This window comes from Melospiza georgiana, chromosome 1 (genome assembly GCF_028018845.1).
Source record: "Melospiza georgiana isolate bMelGeo1 chromosome 1, bMelGeo1.pri, whole genome shotgun sequence".
In the NCBI taxonomy this organism is placed as follows: Eukaryota; Metazoa; Chordata; class Aves; order Passeriformes; family Passerellidae; genus Melospiza; species Melospiza georgiana.
This window is the reverse complement of record NC_080430.1, coordinates 145,264,896-145,286,183: the sequence shown is the minus strand read 5'-3', so window position 1 is coordinate 145,286,183 and position 21,288 is coordinate 145,264,896. Positions and strand designations below refer to the sequence as shown.

At 39.1% G+C, this 21,288-nt stretch overlaps 1 protein-coding gene across 6 annotated transcripts in view; it reads left to right on the top strand.

Annotated features, from left to right (window-relative positions):
- Window positions 1-17,959, top strand: part of ASAP1 (ArfGAP with SH3 domain, ankyrin repeat and PH domain 1) — a 123,308-nt gene extending 105,349 nt beyond the window's left edge. For 4 of the 6 annotated variants that reach the window (XM_058041969.1, XM_058041973.1, XM_058041960.1 and 1 more), the window contains 6 exons: window positions 1,686-1,847; window positions 4,677-4,743; window positions 6,771-6,829; window positions 9,090-9,592; window positions 13,279-13,401; window positions 15,294-17,959. In XM_058041969.1, coding sequence (XP_057897952.1) covers window positions 1,686-1,847; window positions 4,677-4,743; window positions 6,771-6,829; window positions 9,090-9,592; window positions 13,279-13,401; window positions 15,294-15,368 — 989 coding nt within the window. In that variant the 3' untranslated portion in view covers window positions 15,369-17,959. The remainder of the gene's footprint in view (window positions 1-1,685; window positions 1,848-4,676; window positions 4,744-6,770; window positions 6,830-9,089; window positions 9,593-13,278; window positions 13,402-15,293) is intronic. The other 2 variants (XM_058041983.1, XM_058041978.1) reach the window with 1 other exon arrangement.
- The last annotated feature ends 3,329 nt before the right edge of the window (window positions 17,960-21,288 follow it).

Here is a 21,288-nt window from a genome sequence, read left to right as displayed (position 1 = left end):
GCTTGTGGTTGAGAGATTCTCCTGCACAGCAGAAGACCTTCCAGGACTGAATCTGGAAGAGAATAGATTGAATTATTGACTTGTTAGGGGCAATTCTATTAAATTTTTCTTTTCTGTTTATAAGAAAGAGAGATATCACCTGCTGAAAATATCTGACAGATTCATGCTTAGAGAATCATTGAAGTTACTTTTGTCAGTGTTAAATGTTTCACCTAAGGAATTTTAGCAAATATTATTTCTCACTGATTTAAATATTTCTATAATCTATAATAATTTGGGAAGGAGTTCAGGTATTGATCATTTCCAGGCTGCCTATAGAGAATATTCATAAATTTTTTTGAAGAAGGCAGCTCTAGTTTTGTGGTAAGATATATGTCAAGTAACTAAATGAAGGTTTTGGCTCAAATACTGTTCAAATAAGGTAGCTTTTCAAAAATAGGCAAGTTGGTCTACAGTGCTAAAAAACAGACTGACAATAGACTTGAAATTTCAGTATAAATAGACTTTGCTTTTAAAGTTTTATGTCGATTTTCTGCATTTATCTGGACTGATGGCAAAGCTGTCTGACATGGAAACTTACGGCAAGTGAAGACTGCAGTGAAGTCTGAGTTGTTGGTTAGATTAAAACAAGACAAAACCAACAAACCCACAAACTAACAAAAAGCAGCCCAACAACAAAGCCCCTGGAGCTGTTCTGGGCTGCTGCAGAAAGTGTTACAGGACATTTCTTGGGCAGTGGTGGCAGCTGACTCCAGCACTCGTCCCCTCGCTGCCATCTGCAGCCAGCTCTTTCCCTGAGCTGCTTGGCAGGGACCTTTGTGAAGGTCAGTGCCGGAGCTGATCAGGAACAACTCTTGTCTTCCCACTGGGTTATTTTGTCTTTCAAGCTGTATCTGTTCCCATATTGTGTAAAACATGCATTGTGTTGAATGATACTTGTGCCAGCATTAAATCAGAGGGAAATAAAAGTATTTAAGGGTAGGGGTGACTGCACAGGCTCTTACAAGCAATGCTACCATGAAATATCTAATCTCAGTCCCAGAAAGGACTTCTCTGATGTTTATTTTATTCATACCATGTACAACAATTTGCATTGCTTTTGGAATGCATAGTTTGATGTATTTGATCTACAGAAAAAAAGAAAAAAGACTTAGAGAAAATCTTCTCTAGCTAAAAATCCTATTTTGAAAGTGAAAGGAAAATTTGTAGGCATATTTTTATTTCTTTCCTCCTGCCTTCCAGTTTATTAACGAAATTTGTATGGGATGGTCTGGAGGGCTAAAAACCTCCCCACATATTAGAGCATATAGAATGTGCTTTTATTCTGGTATAAATTAACAGCAATTTTAATCCCATGTGCTAAATATTACTTAATTTTAATATTTCATAATGCTTTTTTTTCCTTGAACAATGCCTAAAATTAGAAATCTTGGCACGATTAATCCTGTATTTTTTAAACATAAGTACACATGTCATTCTATTGTCAAGTTGCTTATATTCCCACAGCTGAGATGGTTAAAAATGTGGTGGATGTGTCGTTTAATCTAAACAGTGTTTTTGGCATGGCTTGTCATTTTATTTTAGTCTTTTGCTGCACTTCGCTGTGGGTCTGACTGTGAATTTTTCGGTGCTGCTTTGACGTTTATGCACATGTATTTGTAAGAAGGTTGTTTGTTATTTTGCAGGCCCACCTTCAACCCTCCCTCTAAGCACTCAAACCTCTAGTGGCAGCTCCACTCTTTCCAAGAAGAGACCACCTCCCCCACCCCCAGGACACAAAAGAACCCTCTCTGACCCACCAAGCCCACTACCTCATGGACCCCAGAATAAGGGCCCAATTCCTTGGGGTGAGTTTTGAAAATGCAAATCAAAAGGGCAGGGGAAAACCTTCATGATGGCTGATATATGATCTTTGGTTTGTTTTTACCTGGTGCTTGCTTTCCAATGATTGCAGCTTGATGCAATGTCAGCTCAGATAAATCAGCAGTTCCATCTCCTGTCACTGCCTCCCGGGCTGGGAGTCTCACTTGGGAAAGCTGAAAATCCTCCACGCTGCCCTGGGGCCCCTGCAGCCCCCGCAGTGCTCCCTGTCTGTGCCCCAGCTGCCCAGGCCGTGCCCCCAGCCAGCCCTCAGCCCCTGCTCTCCCCTGCCCCTGCCCCTGCTGCTGCTGCTGCTGTGCCCGGGTGCCAGGGGTGCAGCTTTGGGGCTCAGAGCCACCCACAGTGTCTGTGCAGGTCTCACAGCTGCCACAGGAGCTCCTTTCCTCTCCTCTAAAGTGTTCACACCTCGCTGGTGAGAATGTGTTGTCTTAGTTTGTATTTGCTTTTTGTGATGTTGTCTGTACATACACAAAGACTGATAGGTTTGCATCCTGCTGCCAGCAGAAGTTACACAGAAACAGTGCATTTTAATTTTTATTTTTACCAGGATACCTTTCTGACAGATGCCTTTTGGAAACGATTTTGCAGACTACTCAGATTCTTCCTCTTTTAAATAAACATTGCTCTATGCAGTCAAATTCTCTTGGTAGCTAAAAATATCAGGCCTATGTAATTTTCTGTGATTTTAGTTTTGGTGGCAGGATTTCCATGAATCTGTAAATTTTTAAACCGGAATCCAGTGCTTACATAGGTGCATCATCCATATATTACTTGTATTTTAAGAGAATCTTCTCTCTATTCTAGTACAAACACACAATTACCAGCCTAAAATAAAAAAAAATTGCTAGACTAAAAGCACAATTTTTCTTAGCAAATTGAGTTAAATTTAGTAAATCATGGAGTATTCATGTGTGATTTAATCTAGGATTCAACATGAAGAAAAGTATAGAGTCCAATGAAAAGCAAAGGCTTTTTCTCAAGGAATAAAAATAATGGAATCTTTTCAGCTCTCTACTTCTCAGAGGTCTGGGATATGGAAAAAAAATGTTTCCTATGTTGTGGAGTCCGACAGCCCTGTACTTTTTCAGAAGTAGTTTAGACATTTTTAAGAGCTTGGACTTTAAATATGTAAAAAATCCCAAGTATTTAAGTCCAAAGCACCTAAAGTACCATATACAAGAATTCTGTATAATGTAGCACTGTTAGGTTGAAAGGTGTGGTAGGATTAGATGCTAAGCAGGTGTCAACTTTTCCTTAAACACATTAGGCAGCAGATAAAGGAAGAAGAAAATATGGGAAAGGTGCAGGTGTGCAGTTGAAGAAGCCTGTAGCAGTAAAGCACCTTGTCAGAGCAGGGCCAGAGAAGAAAATGGCTTTTCCTGTCTCTTCACTGCTTTTCAGGCCAAGCTAAACCCCAGTGGATGGAAGAGGGACCTCTTGTCCCCATTTTTCTTAGCTGAAATCTGTACAAAAGCTTGTTTCAAAGTCCATTTGGATTTTTAAGCAAGTATGAAATTTTGTGTTTATAAAAGAGGGAGTTTCTTCTATCTGCCTTTGTGTTTTTTTGCTTAAGGATATTGTCAGATATTCACTACTTTTCCTTTCAGACGCTTTCTTCTCTGTTGATATATTTCTTGCTATGTGGAATTTCAGCATTTGTCTTCTAATCTGTGCATTAATTGAAGTTTCAAGCAGTGCAATCCTTAGCTTATGTCTAAGCAAATTGAGTTACTATTCAAAGATGTTCTAAAAATGTCATTTGGATTATTTTGTATTTCCATAGCAACCATGAGATATTTTTCCTTCCTTTATCCTTAGGATCTACATGTTTGCTGTTTTACCTTAGTTCCTTTTTTGCACCACTTTTAAGCACAAACATATTTTTAGCAAGGCACAGCATGAGCCTTTTCTGCTGTTTCATTTAGACATCAATGTGCCAAGAATGGTATTTAGAAAAATGTGTCATTCTTTTGAATGAGAAGTATTTTGTGTTCTTGGATCATTAAATGTCACTTTGCATCTATTTCAATGACAAAATTTACTAATGGTTGTTGAAGCTGGTTCTGAGATTGACGTGCTGTAAAAGGAGAGGCAAAGGGGATGAAAAGGCACTAAGCCAAGAGTTGCTGTCATTATACCTTGGAAATGGTGATTGCTAATGAAGAGAAGCTGTCTGCTGGACGAGTCCAGAGTGCTTGGGTTTGGATTTTGCTGCCTTTTGACAGAATTCTGGATACCCAGGATCTTTGCTTTACCAGTGGCTAAAATGCAGATTATGGGAACATACAAACTTAGTCACTAAACCAGTAAAGCCTGTTCTTTGCATAGGATAAAATACCAATCCTTAGAAATTTAATGTTTTGTGAATAAACTCACATTCATGATGGTTTAAAAAAGATGTGCCTCATGGTGCAAAATGTAAACATCAGTGAAAAATGAATCTGATGTGTCTCCTGCTGTATCTCCTATGCAGAGAAAATTGAAACACTATTTCAAAACAAATGCCCTACAGCAATGTCATTCAATCTTCTCTTGCCAGGAGATGAGAGCTACCAGTGAGTTGTTTTAAAATGTGTTATATGAAAGGTCATCTTGGATTATTTTGGTCCCTCCTGCTTTTTCAGCTACAAAATTATTAATAAAGAATAAAATTATAAATTATCTTTTAGATATGTTGTATAGAACATGCATAGAGGAATACATGTTTTGCTTTAAATTGCACCCTCTGCTGATTATATTTCAGTTATCCTAATGATTTTTTTGTTTTGTTTTTAATTGTCCTTTTTTCAACTCAGGTAATGATTTGGGCCCACCTTCAACTAAGGCTGCAAACAAGTTTGAGGGGATGTCTCAGCAGTCAAGGTAAAATCTGCATACATGAAGGCAAAGATGAAAATTTAAATAAATACAACTAATTTGTAAATTAGAAAAGAAAAGCCTTTCATAGGAAATAAAATCCTAGCTATGTTTCTTATTAGTTTCCTGCATGCCCTGCTAGCATACAAATGCTTTGGCTGCCCTGAGCCTCCTACGCCGTCCCTCGCTGTCCGTGCACAATCCATCCTTTGAGCAGGACGGACAGAACGCCCTGTGCCCACATCTCTGCTGCTCCTACAGAAGTGCTCTCCCAGCTGGGGAATGCTGCCTCAGACCACGGGCCAGCAGGACAAAAGTTTTATTTTCATGTCTCCTGGCATTTCATTTTGTCTGCTTCAGTGTGAGGTGTCCTGCCTGGAGCAGCAGTGTCACTCTGGGTACAGGCTGCCATCGAAGATGGCTCTGTAAGAGGGAGAGTTCATCTCAGTCTTCCAGTTTAGCTGTTTTCCACTCTGTCAGGCTCCTGTGCTGCCACACAGTTTGCAGTAACACAAACTGCTTTTAGCTCATAGTTCATCAGCTCTGTCCATTACAAGTGTCTTTTTCAATAGCTGGAGCAGTAAGGACAGCCATACATTGCTGTCACTTGGAGTTTGCTACTCCTCTGTCTGTGCTGTGATTCCAAAGTCCTGAGGTTCAGAGCATGATAATTCCAAAAAGCACCTGCCTCAGGCACACAGCCTTGCATGACCACAGTGTGTGGGATGGGCTGTGGCTGGGGAGGGATGTGTAACCTCAGACAGGGCACAGCAGATGTGTAGGAAGAGTTTCTGGACACCCCCAGACTGCTCTGCCTTGCCAGGACAGGGAGGGGACCTGTTGGAGGTAGCACAGCTGCTTCCCATGTTTGCTGAATCCATCCAGCTGGCACTGGGCATTGGGGGCAAAGTGGAAGTGTTCCCAGCACAGAGAGCTGGGCCCATCCTGGATTCTGGTCAGACAAGGGTAAAAGTGAGCTCCTTGTACTCCATGGCATTAGAGAGAGGCTGAGGTAGGAGCTGGGCTTTGAGGATCTTCGTGGGCCCCTTCCAGTTCAGGATATTCTATGATTCTGTGATTTATTGATTCAAGATTGAGCCTGGCTGTTCTTTCAGTTTCATGTCGTGATGTATTTTTGCTATTTAAAAAAGAGCTAAAAATTAAAAGTGTTTCTTCATGCTCTTTTTGAAATGTTGGCTGCAGAGACAAGCAATACCAGAATTAAGGCAGCTGATGCAGAAGAGTCACTGCTCTGTTGAACATACGTTGGCAGATTTCTCACTCATTTATTTTTCTTTTTTTCTTGTTTTTTGAATCATTATTTTGAGCTGATACTGATTTTTATGTATTGTTTGATTTTTATGCCTTAAATCAATTTGCTTTCTTCTCTTTTTCCACATTCCTTTTCTATAAAAGTGACTTAGGTGGGGTTTTAAAGGAAAAACTTTGATGGGAATAGCTAACACATGTGTAATCCAGGTTGACAGAGTAAAACATGTTGTTTTCCCACAATCATCAGTATTTCCTGGGAGCAGCAGAGACTTTGTCTCCTCCAGCAGAGAGTGTGTGATACAATACCCACACATGTGCAGGAGGCTACAAGGCATAGGCTCAGTCCTGGAAAGCTTCACTGACATGAAGGACAGATTATGTTTTATATGTTTCACTATAATTATTTTGAAGAAAAAATTTTTCTTAAGGTTCAGGATCTGCCCACAGAGTTGGTCTTTCAGCTTCACCTATTTTCAGAGTACATTTTGCATGTACCATAGTTCATAGAGTATATCTGCCCCATAGCATTGAAGCTGTGTCGGGTTGATATGTCTCTTTCTCTGAAAAAAAACCCCAATTAATTCTAAACAGTGCTTTCAGATTTGGGATTTGTCCACAGACCAAGTGATTATACAAAAGGGGCAAAATAAATGTGGATTTTTTGTGGGAGTTTTTATTTATGGATGTGTTAAAGGAGAAAATGAGAAATAAGTATATTGATAATAGTTGTAAGCACTAATAATTGACATCTGTTGATTTAGCACTGGGACTGCAAAGACTGCACTTGGCCCTAGAGTTCTTCCCAAACTACCTCAGAAAGGTAAGAAATCTCTTTGTGGCTATTCTCATAATGGAATCTTTTAAATGTGGGTGAAAATGGAAGAGCCCTCAGGAGGTCTCTTGGTCCAGTCCAGCACTCGGAGCAGGGCCAGCTTTCTGCCATGAGAGCAGGTTCAGCTCTCTGCCATGAGAGCAGGTTCAGCTCTCTGCCATGAGGGCAGATTCAGCTTTCTGCCATGAGGGCAGGTTCAGCTCTCTGCCATGAGAGCAGGTTCCTCAAGGCCATGTCCAGTCACATTTTGAGCATCTCCATGGATAATTTCTCTGGGCTTCTGTTTCTATCCTAGACCATTCCTGTTGGTAGTTTTGGTAGTATTGTCTCCAAGTCCCATTTCTTGATAGCTTGGAGCAAACTATATCTGTGCCATGCTCTGCCAATCAGGGTTGTGGTCAGTGCAATTGCTTGGGAAAGAATCAGGTGCTGTTACATCCTCATTTATATATCAGTGACAAGCTGAGACCATCATCCCAGGGAGCACCTTTCTTTTAGAAATGTTCTTTCCCAGTCTCTTTAAACTCACACTGAAGGTTTGTTTGTTTGTTTTGAGTTGTGGCAGCAGTTGACTATAAAGTAGACCTACTTCAGACTGTTCTGTCTGCATGCAGAATCCATCAAAAATACATTATATCTGTCTGAGTGGATAATCACAATAGAGCCTGAAGATCAAGAAATGCTGCTTGTCCCAAATTCTGAAGCCAGATGTCTGAAATTTAGAGTGCAAATAATTTTGTAACAGAAAAAGCAAATGTTAATTTTGTAAGTTTGTTAAATTACAATTATTCTGACATGTTATCTTTTGAAAGAGACAGCAATGATGCACCAGGGTGGCCCTGTGAAGGAAGTCAACACTTCCTTGATTTAAAATGATTTAGGTGAAAATTTAAGAAGGGCTAAATCAAAGCACTTTGATAAGGGCTGCTATCAGGGTTTTTCATATCATCTGCTTAAATCTCAAACCCATGTGGAAGATCAGTGTGTGTACATTTGCTGTGAGGTAAGTCAAGGGCACAGCCATAGACAGGGATCAACACAACCTGTTTTTTATATGAAACATCTGATAGTAATTATACAATTTCTTTCATGGAAACTATGCAAATGGGTTTGGTTTGGGGTGTTTTGTTGGTGAGGTTTTATTTTTGGGTTTTTTTTGGTGAGGGGGTTTGGTTGGTGGGGTTTTTTTATTGGTTTGTTTTGGTTTTTTATTGGTTTGGTTTTTTGGGGATTTTTAGGGCTTTTTTTTTTGGTATAAGTACCCATAAATATATTGTTAAAGTGTTATGGAAGTGGGTGATATCCAAAGGGAGTGAGGGCACTTTTTTGGCTGGTAGAATATGATACTAAAGCAGTGCTGAATGCAATAGGAAATTGTTCCTTCTAGTTAAAATGTGTTACTTTCATCACAGGTTGTAAAATTTTTCTCTCTTGTACCCCTTCATCTGTTTTAACATTAGGGGTGTTTGATTTAGGAGGTTTTGGGTTGGGGAGTTTTTGTATGTACTAATGATTTTGTTTTTTGAGGTAAATTTCAGTTGAGTTTTCTTAGGGAGCTTAACAGTAAAATCAATAGATGACACTGAGAAAAATAACTATTTGAAAGTCTAGTTTCAATTTCCTTCCATCAAATCTGAAAAATACACATTTTAAAACTTTCATCTTTACTAAATTGTAAGTATATACAATAATTAATTTTTTCTTAGTTTTAGTGTGAATGTCTATAGTACAGTATGTTCTATCCAGTACATAAATAGATATATGTGCTCATTCTCTCTCTTCTGAGAGATTCTACAGGTACTAATCCTGAGAGTCAGGTGGTTTTTTGTATGGAATTGAACTGTATATGTGAGTAATTATCATTAAAATAAATTTTGTTACAGTCGTGTCAATTGATCTATAGGTGGTTTTTCAAAGTCTTTTATTATATTTCATATTTTTTGCTTTAGCTCCAAAAAGTGATTCACTTTATTTCATTTGAAGTAAATAATTATGAATTGACATCTAATAGCTGTTGGAATAAGCACTGCTGGCCTCCAGGAGGAGCAATTAAATGAGACCTGAGAGAGCAGGGTTATGTGAAGTTGTATTATCCTGCTTTTGTCATAGACTAGGAACACTTGTGGACAGTTTTGGGGCTCAGTGACCATGTGGTCATTGGCACAATTGCAGTTCTGATATATGCCTAACTTTTTTAATATTAAAATACTAAGATTGTGAAAAACACTGTTTTGCTTTTTTGTTTTAGTGGCACTAAGAAAAATAGAAACCAGTCACCATCTTTCAATAGATAAATCCCATCAGCACATGGAAATGTTTCAGAAGCCCTCACTGTCCATCGATATACCACAGAAACCACAGCCTGGAGACCTGCCCCCGAAGCCTCTGCCTCTGGAATTAACTCAGAAACCTCAAGTGGGAGATTTACCCCCAAAGCCTGGAGAACTACCCCCAAAGCCTCAGCTAGGAGACTTGCCACCAAAACCACAGCTTGGAGACTTACCTCCAAAGCCACAAGTGAAGGACCTTCCTCCAAAACCTCAGCTAGGAGAGCTGTTGGCTAAAACTCAAGGTGGGGAAGCAGCACCGAAGGCTCAGCCCTCAGAGGCAAATCAAAAATCTCACTCCATAGATCTCTCTCCAAACGTACAATCCAGAGATACCGTCCAAAGGCAAGCATCTGAAGAGTCCAATGACATAACACACACCCTGCCAGAAACCCCTGTGCCACTCCCCAGGAAGATAAACATGGTAGGTGTTACTGCAGCTCCTTGGGAGTATCCATGGAAGGCTTTGAAGTTACTGTAGGACTTTGTGTGCACCCTTGAGCTGTGCACTCAAGGCAACATAAAGCTATGGGCTGGGGAATGAGGGGCTCTTTTTGTGCCCCAAAGCAGCTTCAGCAGGTGTTGGGGATTTTCAAGGCCTCCTCCATGCTCAAATACTTGCAACATAAAACAATAACCTTGGGAGCGTGACAATGTATTTAGATTTGTTGGGATTTATGTATTTATTATATCTATGCCAATCACAACTCTGAATGAATTGATGGTTTTCTCTGTTGCCTTTGCTCACGAGTCTGCGTGCCTTAGATTGGTAGAATATTTATATATTGGTAGAATATTTATATATTTGACTCAGTAAGCTTTAAGAAGGGATGTTAGCACCTGTTGTCAGTAGGTACAAAATTTAAAGTAAAGTCAACTGTGGAAAAACAGTAAATGTCCCTGTTGTGAGTATTAAATGTTGATAATGGTTGAGGTGTAGGTTCAGATGTATTGATGAAGTGGCAAAATTGACATTGCTGCATGGTGTGTAGTAGTAGATCTGGAGCTTTACTTTGATTCCAACCCCCCATTTATCCTGCTGTTCATCTTTCTAACCAGTACAATTTCCAACAGAGGATTCTTAATGCCTGTGTAGATTGAGATAACTATGAAACTCCAGAGCTCTCTCAAGATTTTCATCATGGGGGATACATCAAAAGGGAGATGGCTTTGTTTGCCAGATTGGCTATGCAAAGCACTTCTGTAAAAAGGAAATAAGACTTCATCCCAGTGAAATAGTGAAAGCAGAGGATGAGTTTCTGCCTTGTGCTTGTGTGAGGAGGAGCCCTGTGGAGCCATCATTCTGCTTGGCTTCTGGCATGGACTTGCCTGTAAGCTCCTGTCTGAACTGAGCACAACAGAGTTGTTGCTTGGGCTTCCTGAGTATTCTTGAATTTAAATATTGCAGGGATCAGATAAAAAATGTTTGTTTACTTATGTACTTTTAAATATAAGCAGGCAAATGATGCTGGCCATTCTCAGCTACTTGTCACTTTATTAAAGAAGAAAAGAAAGCAAATAATGGATTATCTGTTTAGTTTGGTTACTTTTGGCTTTTTTAAACTGTCACTCTACTGTATACAGAAAAAATCTGAGGAAAGGTTCTTTGTTCTCTAAACTCAGCCATTTTCATAGATGCAGTAAAATAAATAATTCCACTGTTGTGCAGTGATAAAAGCTATTCTATATCTTCCCAGTATACATATATATATGTATGTATGTATATATCACCAGGTTTTTGCACATCTTTGCATGCACACTCTATTTTGCCTCCATTTTCATCCTCTGGCTGGTGAAGTGCTTCATCCCAGTGAGCAGTGAGACCCACGCCAGCAGCCACAGTGCTCATGGGCACCTCTCTCTTGGGCTTGACTATTTAGCCACTAAACAGAGAAGCATAGGTTTTTTTTTTATTGATAGTTTTAGAAAATTAATTGTCCAGAAATATAATTTTAAAATTCCAATGCTGATAATTTATAAAGGTTTGAAAGGATATTTTTAGAGAAACAAAACTTGCACTGAGTGCTCCTGAAATCACACTGAGCTCTTAAGCGTTCTTTTGTGTGTGTGGTGGTTTCTATAAAGGAGACAAAATACTCATTTTTAAAGGCGAAAAAAAAAGTGTTGAATGTAAATAAGAGCATGGTTGGATTATTAATGATCACAGCATCTCATTGCTGTTCAGTTGTAAGCACAAAATCTTTTGGTAATAAGCACTTGTTGGGTACAGGGAATCAGTCGGTGGTGTGTATTTGATTTTCAGTCACAGATTACATTTCCTGGAATTGTTTCCATTTCTTTACACAACAATGCCACAAACTGTTCTGGAACATGAACAAAATATGTTCTGGAACATATGTGCTCTCTACACATCCATCCTTTTTTATACCTTCCCATGATTAAATAGACCTTGAGCTTGAATGCTGCTTTTTGCTGCTCTCTGTGAAAGGAATAAAATGTTGAAATCTGATGGAACCAGAATAATTACCATCATTTCTCATGTGCTTTTACAAGCTGAGTTCCATACAGTTTTCTAAGTTTATAGGAATGTGAATTTCTTTATTCTTTTTATTGAACAAGACAATTTTTACCTTGCAGAAGTAGTTGCTTCCCTTCATCACTGGGGGATTGATTGGGAGGGAACGCTCTTGGCTTGTAAAGGTTCTCTGGAGTTGAAAGGTGGGACTGTCCCCAAGCACCCATTCCTATTGAATTCCAGTCCCTAGTGCTAGATGAGATTATGTTTAAATTATATTGACATATTTTTAAGAAAAGAGGAAGCATTCTTTGAAGTGACTTCTCATGCAGCAAACCTTTGCTGTAGAAAAAATCCTTGATCTCATATGATCTTCAGGTATTTCTCTTCCTTTGTCTTGGGTATGGGGTTTTTTTTAGTTTTATGTTGTGTTAACTGCTTTCTCCCTTAAATCCCCCTATAATTATTATTTTTCTGTACCTTGGGTTTAGTGTGAGTGCTTTATTCAGAGTGTTCTGCTGTTGAGCTGCAGGGATTTTTTTTTGCCAAAAGATGGAGGAATTTCAAGTGGGTAGGTAACAGCAAAGAGAAGGCTCCCTAGGAAATTTCCTCTGTGAAGTTAGTTTTGGCCCAAATTCCTCTAAACCTGCTGACTTTTCCCTTCATAGCCCTTCTGCTTCTCATCTCCTTCTGCTCTTCTTGGGTTTTTGCATTCTTGTAATCTGTTAAAAGAAGTAACTGTAGGTTTTGAAGAGGTGTGGGTATGAAAATACAGGAATATAAAGTAGCAAGAGTGTTTTGCTGTGAACATTGCTTACTTACTCTATTTGGAAATAATTTAAGTCATCTTCTGTGCCATAAGAAACATATGTTTGGGGAGGAGTCCATGGCTGAGGCTTTTTTCATATGAATTAGCAGTATGCAGCAAAGTATGACCTAGAAAATACTTGGACTCAGAATGGCAGAGCTGTGAGAATATCTAGTGTGAGTTATCATCAGAAAATAGTACTGCCATCTGACATTAAGATAATTTTAGTAAGAAATTGCTAACATTTGGATGGAAAAATCTCTAAAAAAATAATTTCCAGTCCTGTAAGCAGATTTAAAATCAAAGAATCCTGTATTTTTGCACTAGATCCAAAACCAAAACTGTAAGGCATACTGGGATTCCAATGCAGCATTTTCCCCAGTCCTTACCTCTCTTGGAACATTTAGAGGAGACTGGATTTAATTTTCTGTTCATGGTAGGTTTATTGAGGAATTACGTATTAAAGAAAAAAGAGGATGTTTGACTAGAACAATGTAAAGACATTATTTAAGCTTTCCTCACCAGAGGAAACAGAGGTTACTTAAGCCCTCTTAAGGGCCACATGTTAAGCACCACACATTATATTCTGCTGTGAGTTCTGAATCTTAAGGAAAAAAAAAAAACTTACACCTGTGTAGGTAAATTTTTATATTATTTTTTAAATATCCTTGTTGAAGGAGTTTTTGGATTTATATATTCCTAGTTGCAGGGAAAGTAGTTGATAGTCTTCACTTTCTTGTAAAACAAAACACAACTAAAAGGCAAAAATCTTTTTTTTTTCCTCTATTTCTCATGTGCTTCATCTCAAATTTCATTCTTTTTTTAGGGGAAAAACAAAGTTAGGCGAGTGAAGACCATTTATGACTGTCAGGCAGATAATGATGATGAACTCACTTTTGTTGAAGGAGAAGTAATTATTGTAACTGGTGAAGAGGACCAAGAGTGGTGGGTATGTATCTTTCCCTTTTACAGTTCCACATAACTTCTTTATGACTTTTATAGGAAAGCCTCTTTCTCCAAATGTGGAGGATTTATTTTTATTTTTGTTTGTAAGTGGTGGGTTTTGTCTTTGTTTTGCTTTGATTTTTGTTTGGTTTCTTTTTGCCTGAGCTAACAGCCAGCCCTTAAACTTCCATTAGAGAAAAACCCTTTTATTTGGGAGGGAGAGTCAGTTAGAACCAGCCCCACCAGGTTTAGCTTTATTGCTGGCTCATACAGCACATATTTACACACATCCCTCTCTGTAATGCACACAGCCTTTCATTAAGTGAAGAAGTAATGATTCTTACTCCATGTAACAAACTTGTACCCTCCATGAAAATGAGATGTGTAACTATCTTCAGTTCACCCAAAAGGTTAAGTTATACCTATAGGGATTGCTGAAAATCTAAAGAATAGTTTGCAATTAATGATATAAGCTGGTGGTTTTCTTCTTAAATGAGAAGCAGATAACATTTTGTTTCTCTTCTTCCCTCTCATATCCCTGTTTCATACCATACTCCCCCTATTATGGACTGCATATTGTTCAAGTGCTAACACCAGGCTTTTCTCAAACTCCTGTGAAGGCTTCAGCCTTTCTTGACAATCCAGCTTATGTCCCTAAAGCCCTGCTACATCATATTTCCCTGCCAAAGAATTATTCCTGGGGACAATGAGACAGATTTCATTTGACTAAAACAAATTCTAATTGCAGTGCTGCCTGTGATATCCTAATCTAAGGGCAGCACAACCTTTGCTGTTTTGTTTCCAGCTACGTTTTCTTCTCACTCATCATTTAAGTGTGGAAGATTTTCAACTGAAAAGCTGGTATCAAAAGAGCAGTGCCTAGTCCCTGATTACTGCTGCATTCCCTGCTGGATCTGTTTTTTGAAGTGCTTTCTAAGCCCCTTGGGATATGCCCAGCAAGTTCCATGAAGCGCCCCAGTCTGAGTGTTTCTGAGAAGGGAAACAAGGCCTGTTGACTCATATGCTTCAAAACTTTGGCTCTCCAAGAGGAAATGGCCAGCCCTGTATGTTTCCCCTTCCCATTTTGTAAGCTTGTGGAAGAGGAAGGAAAGTACACCATTATTCTGAAAGCAGTGAGCAGCATTGAAGCAGGATGAGAAGAGGATTATGTGGTCAGTCAGGGCTGCTGCTCCAGTGCTATTCAACAGTTGTTTATAATTATGCATTTTAAACATGGAAAGTTCATATAAAGTATTCCATTATTTTTGATGTCTTTGAACATCTTAGCTATTTCTTTATAAATAATAATTATGCAAAAGATATAGGTGGATGTAGCCGAAGGACGCTTAATCAGACAACACTGTGATTTGTTATAAACACTACTATGCACCTAAATCATTAGGTATCATACTAATTCAATGAGAAAACAGCTGGGCCTTTATCACCTTAAGTGAAACAGGCAGATTATCATAAATAACTTCACAAATATAGCAGACAATTCCCTTCAGTGAGGTGTTCAGGATTCATTCACTTAACTAAGATCAGTGGTTTTCAGAGAAGTTACTGAAAATCTGCCTGTCAGACAGAACAAACTCAGGCTTCTGTTTTGATTACATTTTTGAAATTCAGTGATGTATGTAAGTTTCCTTAAAAAAATTGAGTTTTGTTCTCTTTAGATTTAATTGACTTAATTTCTTTTATTTATAATGTACTTGTGCAATTTCATTTTGTTCCTTTACACAAATTCAAATGTTAACTAACTTCAGACTGTCCCAGAGGTGGTAGAGGCTCTGTGAGCAGGGCTGGTACTTTTGAATGAGTGCAGGCTGTGAACTCTGTGTACAATGCACATCTATATGTATATGTATATCTGTACCTTCTTCTCCTGTGTTGCAGATTGGCCACATCGAAGGACAGCCAGAGAGGAAAGGGGTCTTTCCAGTGTCCTTTGTGCACATTCTGTCAGACTAGTCAAAACAAACAAATCCTAAACTTGAGCATTGCACATTCTTCATGCAAGACGGGCTTTTTAGCAAAAGCGAACGCTGCTGCCTCCCTGTAATCCTGTGCACAACTGTATATATAGCTGCTGTTACAAATTAAGAATTCATTTAAGTTTCACCTCATGAGGTTGAATTCTATGTATTGTAAATATACTGTGTTATTCTGCCTTTGCCAGTATTATGGTAGCCTTGGAACCTGGCACGCCTTACCGGGTTTGTTGAAGCCATCCTGGGCATTTAGCACTTCCATCTCTGTCCGTGCTGTCCCACGTGTGGACTGCCAGCTTTCCAACATAGGTGGTCTCTGTCACCCACGTACCTGTACAGAAATGACTGTTCCTAATAACCTGGTATTCTCAATATACAATTAGCAGAAAGTTAGAATGAGTGAATGGTTTTGGACAATTTAAAGATCGGTCTGCAGTTCATAAGTGTATGCAGTTTACAGCTATGAAACCCACTTCGATATTTATTTAATATAGTGCTCAGTTAAGTGTAATTATGAAGACAAATATTCACTGACTTTACAGATAACAGTAATGTTTTACAGTGTGCATACAGCATTTCATGTTTATATTATGTGGACCTATGCCAAACTGTGATTGCAGTTCCCCTGTGATATTACCTCACTATAAAAAGTTACAAATTTATTTCATTTGAAAACTTACTTTAATGAAAATTAGTCATATTGTTCTTTAGTAGATATGTGTGAAATTTGCTGGTTTCTTTCACTGAATTCTTAGTAACCAAGGACTTCTAGCAAATGTTAACTGTTGACATTGTGCATGCATTTAGACGCTTACTTGAAACCTGCCTTTGTACAAAAATAGTACTGTAGTCATATAGCTACATTTGAGGAAAAGAACATTTTAACTTAATTGCTATTCAGGTTAATTGTGAGCTTGCAACAGTATTTGTTTATAGCTAAATTGGCTCTTTGAAAAATGATTTTGTGGATTTTTTTCCTCTGTCTTCAACCTTGCTAAAAGTTAGTTACCTAAAATGATTTTTTTAAGTGGTGGTATAAAGATAAATTTAAATTATTTTTCATGCTCTTAAAAGTGGAAGCTAAGATGACCTCTCGTGCATTTGATCAGGCTGGTAATGATAGATCTCAGCTCACAAGGATCAAGCTGGTTTTCATGGAGTTCACCAAGATGTAACATGTAATGGTCGTAACCCAGAGCACGAAGTAACAGACATACGGTCACAAAAGTAATTTCTAAGAAAATCTTTGGAAGGCTGCATTTGACCTGAGGTTTCTTGAAAGTTGGTATAAAGTTGCATTGCCAGAAAACACTTCAATATATTACTGGAAACTTTAATTTCCTGTGTCACTTTCAACATAATTTTTAATCTTTTGGAACATCATGCGGTTGTGTTTTTCCCATGGTTTGTCTGTAGCGGGTTCCATGACTTTCATATGTAGTTTTGTATTACTTGCTTTAAATGTTATTTTGGCTTCAGTACCTAGTGCTGCTATTTCAAAGCAGATTGTCTTGGCTGCATGGAAAGATTTTCATTTCATAAAAGCATATCTCAGACTTTCTGAGGACTTTCATTTCAAATACAGTTTTACAAGACTGTAGTCAGTGAATATTTAATTCTGTTTGTGGTTAATTTAGAAACAAATATCTGTCTAAATCCCACATGAAAAAAAATGCAAAACATTTATCAACTATTAATGGTTTTATCATTTATTTTAAAAAATTAATTCCAAAAAAAAATATGCAATGAGTGAGAGAGCCTGCTGGCATCTAATCTTCAGTATTACCAGCTCCAGTATTTCAGACTTTATTCTGTTTTTATGGAAAGGAAGTCAGGTTTAGCATTTATTTAGCATTCCATTTTATCCATTACTACAATGTTTTAAGTTGCATTAAAGAACAAAACCTATTCACTTTTGTGGTCAATTGTATTTTTAAGTGATCTTGAAATAAACTGATAAATGCAAATCATATAAAGAAAACCTAGGCATGTAAAATTATGTAGAGTCAAATGTCTATTCTTTTCTACGCTCTTTAAAATAGTATACATATGCATTTTATAAAATTAAATTAGTTCCATAAGGAACAATAGTTCTGTTTATTCTGGCTTATTGTGGGTCATAAGAAATCTGAAAATGTATGATATTGATTGAGTTTAAGTACAGTATTATATTTGAACTCAATGAGCCACTGTCTGCAATTTTGTATATGACATAGTATTTGGAAAGTCTAAATCTTTATGGAAAATTAGCTGATAAAGGGTTGGGGGGAGGGGCAGGGGAAGGTGCCCCCAGAGGGGGAAGTTTGCTCTGCAGATGATGTCTTATTTACTGTTGAACAACAGTTGCTATTTATTTTTTTATTACATAGTACATCAACGTGTACAGAAATCAGATCTGGTCATGCCACTAGTTAAAATCTTGACTTCTCATTGAATGTTAAGGTAAAACATCAGTACACATGTCTATTCACATGTATTTAATGTGACAGTTTTTGAGTACTGTATGTGTTAATTTCTACTTTTTTAATATTTAAAATTGCTTTTAAATAAATGTATTCAGTTGATCCCAGATATCTGAACGAGGCCCTTTTTGTCAACTGGAATATCTTGTAGGGAGAAAGTCTGGATTCCAAACAGGTAGAACTAAGGCACTTGAAATGTTTTCTCTTTAATATAAAGCATTCCTTATATAATGCAATTAAATGTGTATCTCTTTAACAGCTGTTAAATATGGATGCAATTGCCTTTATCTGGAAAACTTCACTTACTAAAGTTAGCATCAAACCACTTGTTTTGTGCATGAGTTTGGATTGCTTTCTGTCTGGCCTCAGCAGGCTCTGTGTTGTTTCCCCAGCAGCCCATGGGGCTGAAGGAACCATCCCCAAGCCCTGTCCCTGGGCAGGAGCTCCCAGCAGCTCTCACACCAACTAGAGCAGTACTAATCTTTCCTGGATGGAGTGACTTCCTTGCTGAGAATTTCAGGCCTGACCCAGCTTGCTAACCCAGAGGTTATTTTTTCCCCCATCTCTGACTCAGTTCTTGGATGTTTCTCATTTAAGATCCATTCCTGTCAAAGCTACTCCAAAATGAACAAGTCACTTGAAATTGCTAGAAAGCAAGGAGAACATCCTTTAGCCAGAGGAAAAGCTGGAGTGTGGAGCTATCAGATCTGGTTTGTATCAAGAGCAGTAGCTGCCAGAGCACAGGGCTCAGGAGACTGCTGTGGGAGAGCTTCTTCAGGCTGGATTGTGGCACTGGTGATGTCCCACTGTCACAGAACATCCTGCTTGCTTTGTTTGGGCCTTTCAAATCTACATGGGCTCAACATGGGGGGGTTGGAGGGGGGAAATATGGATATGGGGCAGGGGAATCAGTCTGGTTAAATGTTGTGCTCTTTCTCAATTTCTGCTGTGTCACAGTATTTCAGATAACAGCATTCAGAGAGACATTGACTCCCAGCAGCCTCAGTTCTCTGTCATACTTGTAGTATGTGTTCTTCGGTGACATGTATTGATTTCTTTTGCTAAGTCAAAATTGAGGTGCATATCTCATATACTGTTTGGAGCAGCAGAGAACAAGACAAATGCATGCCCAGAGAAGTCCCTTGTCATTCAAAGTTTCAGTCTCCTTACTTTTCTCCTGGCAAGCCTAAAGCTCATAGTTAAACAGAAGATTGGCAGACTGTACCAGTGAAAGTGGTGCAAATATTAAATACCAAAGAATGAAGCTCAAAATAGCTCCCCACTGCACAACAGAAAACAAACAGTTCAACCATATAAACCTGATTTATTTTCAGGTGCTTCCCCTCCCCAGAACTCTCTAGTTCTGTGTGATAGTTCACCTGAGTATCAACAGAAAAACACTTTATTTTCCCATGCTCCACACTGTTACATAGTTTCATGCCCCTCACACCCTGGACTGGGAACCTTTCTATGCCATGAAACCAGAACTAGACAGAGGAGTAAATGTCCATAAGAAAATAAAGTTCAGCTTCAGGCCTTACATTCTTACAGAGAGCTTCTCACCTTAGGAGTTTAAGGCTCTCAGGGATGCTTTTATTAGACCCTTTAGCTCTTCTGAAACAGCTGGAGGCTTTTCAGGTGGATGCAAAATGCACACCCGACTGTAAGATGTTTTCCTCTGCATAGCTGCAAGACAAACATTTTTCTTATCTAATACAAACTAACTATTCTAAGTTGTCTTAATGATACTTTTAGAGCTATACATAACAAGATTTACAGCTCTGTCATCTGCTGAGGGAGTGCTCAGGTTTCTTCTTGAGATAAGCTAAGTGCTGTTTGTCAACTCGTGCTCCAGCTGCCACCCCCCCCGAGCTGCAGCAGGCACAAAACCTGCACGTCCTGGCTGGCTCTGGTCAGCTGCTGCTGGGGAACAGTAAAAACGATAGTGTGTCATGGTACAGGCTCTGCCTTGTTCCTCTGTGAATTACAGAACAGATCCTCCCGCCTGCAGCACGGCGGATGTCTGCTCCTCTCCTTTGCTAATGCTGGGGGCAGGGAGCAAACGTGGTGACAGCTGTCACATCTGCTAAGCTGGCAGAGCAGAGGGGAAGCTCATCAGTCATTTTCTGCACCACCTAAGGAATGTTTTCCAGCTTACCTGGAACTTTAAATCCAGTGTTGACTCGATTAATGCTGTTCCTACCAGTTTGACCTTGGTTCCTTGTAGTGTCTGACCAGAAAAATCCCTTCCCCTTGTGCTTTTTGCTCTTCTCTGAATGGCTGTATGGGACCAGGTCCATTTCCACATGGGTTTTTTCTTTTCCCTCAAGGCTTGAAGATAATTTTGTGCCTCAGTTACCACCAGAAATTATGAATCTGATTTCTCTCTCACAGTCCCATTGGGTGGATGAATCAACCCTGAGCAGTCAAACACAACTGCTCTAGAATAGCTGTATTAGAGGCTGTTTCTTGTATTTCATTTTGTTCACTTCAAAACGGTAGCATTAGGCTTTGTTTTTTGATAAGTAATTAATTTCCCCAGCCTTTTCCTCAGGGAATGCTCCAGGAATAACTTACTACCTCTGTCTGCAAACTTACAAGCCTAAGTTGCTCTTAAACCTGTTTTAGTAAAGTAATGTTTTTCAGTTCTCCCTGCTCTCACATCCCTGCTACAGTAGGTGTCAACAGTCCCTCTGAGATGGGGTTCTTAGTCTTTAAATAAAATACAAAACTTAGGTATCAGAAAGGACTGAAATGTGCTCCTGAACTTCAGACTGAAGGAGAGACAAGGCACCTTGAGCTGAATGTGCACAAAAGAGGTCAGCAGCTGTTTGGTGATTAAGCAGGGGTTTATTGGGGTTTCTGTTGGAGCCTGCAGATTTCCTTAATGACCTGACACCAGTGTTCACTTGCTGCTTTAGACACCTCAAAGACAAAGCAGACTTTTTGTCAAATAAGTAAAGGTTCTATTGCCTGTAATCACTTGTCTATTTGCATCTTTTCCCATCCATGGCTCCAGATCTATATATCCAAATGCCTTCCCTTGATTCACTGAAGGGTTTGAATTCAGAGCTGTAGCCCTGCTTTAACAGTAGGCAGGAAAGCAAGAGCCCCAGGCAGTGACCAGTAAGTGAGCTGCAGCCAGCCACATGCTCTCACCTCAGCTGGGACTTTCTTATTGTGTGGAAACGCACCCAGGAGCTGGGAAAAAAAGCCTTGTGGAGCAATTTCAGGACCACTGCAGTAGTTCTGACCTCTCTGGATAGAAGCATGGGGATGAAGGGCAGATTGGTGATCCAGGATACTCCTCTCTCTGTCCCCCCTACAGGAGCTGGGCCAAGCTCTGCAGAAAGAAACAGGACAACAAATGCTAAACCTGCCTTGATAGGGTGCCCAGAGCTGCTTAAAAGGGAAGCTTGGCAGTCTGGACAACAGGAA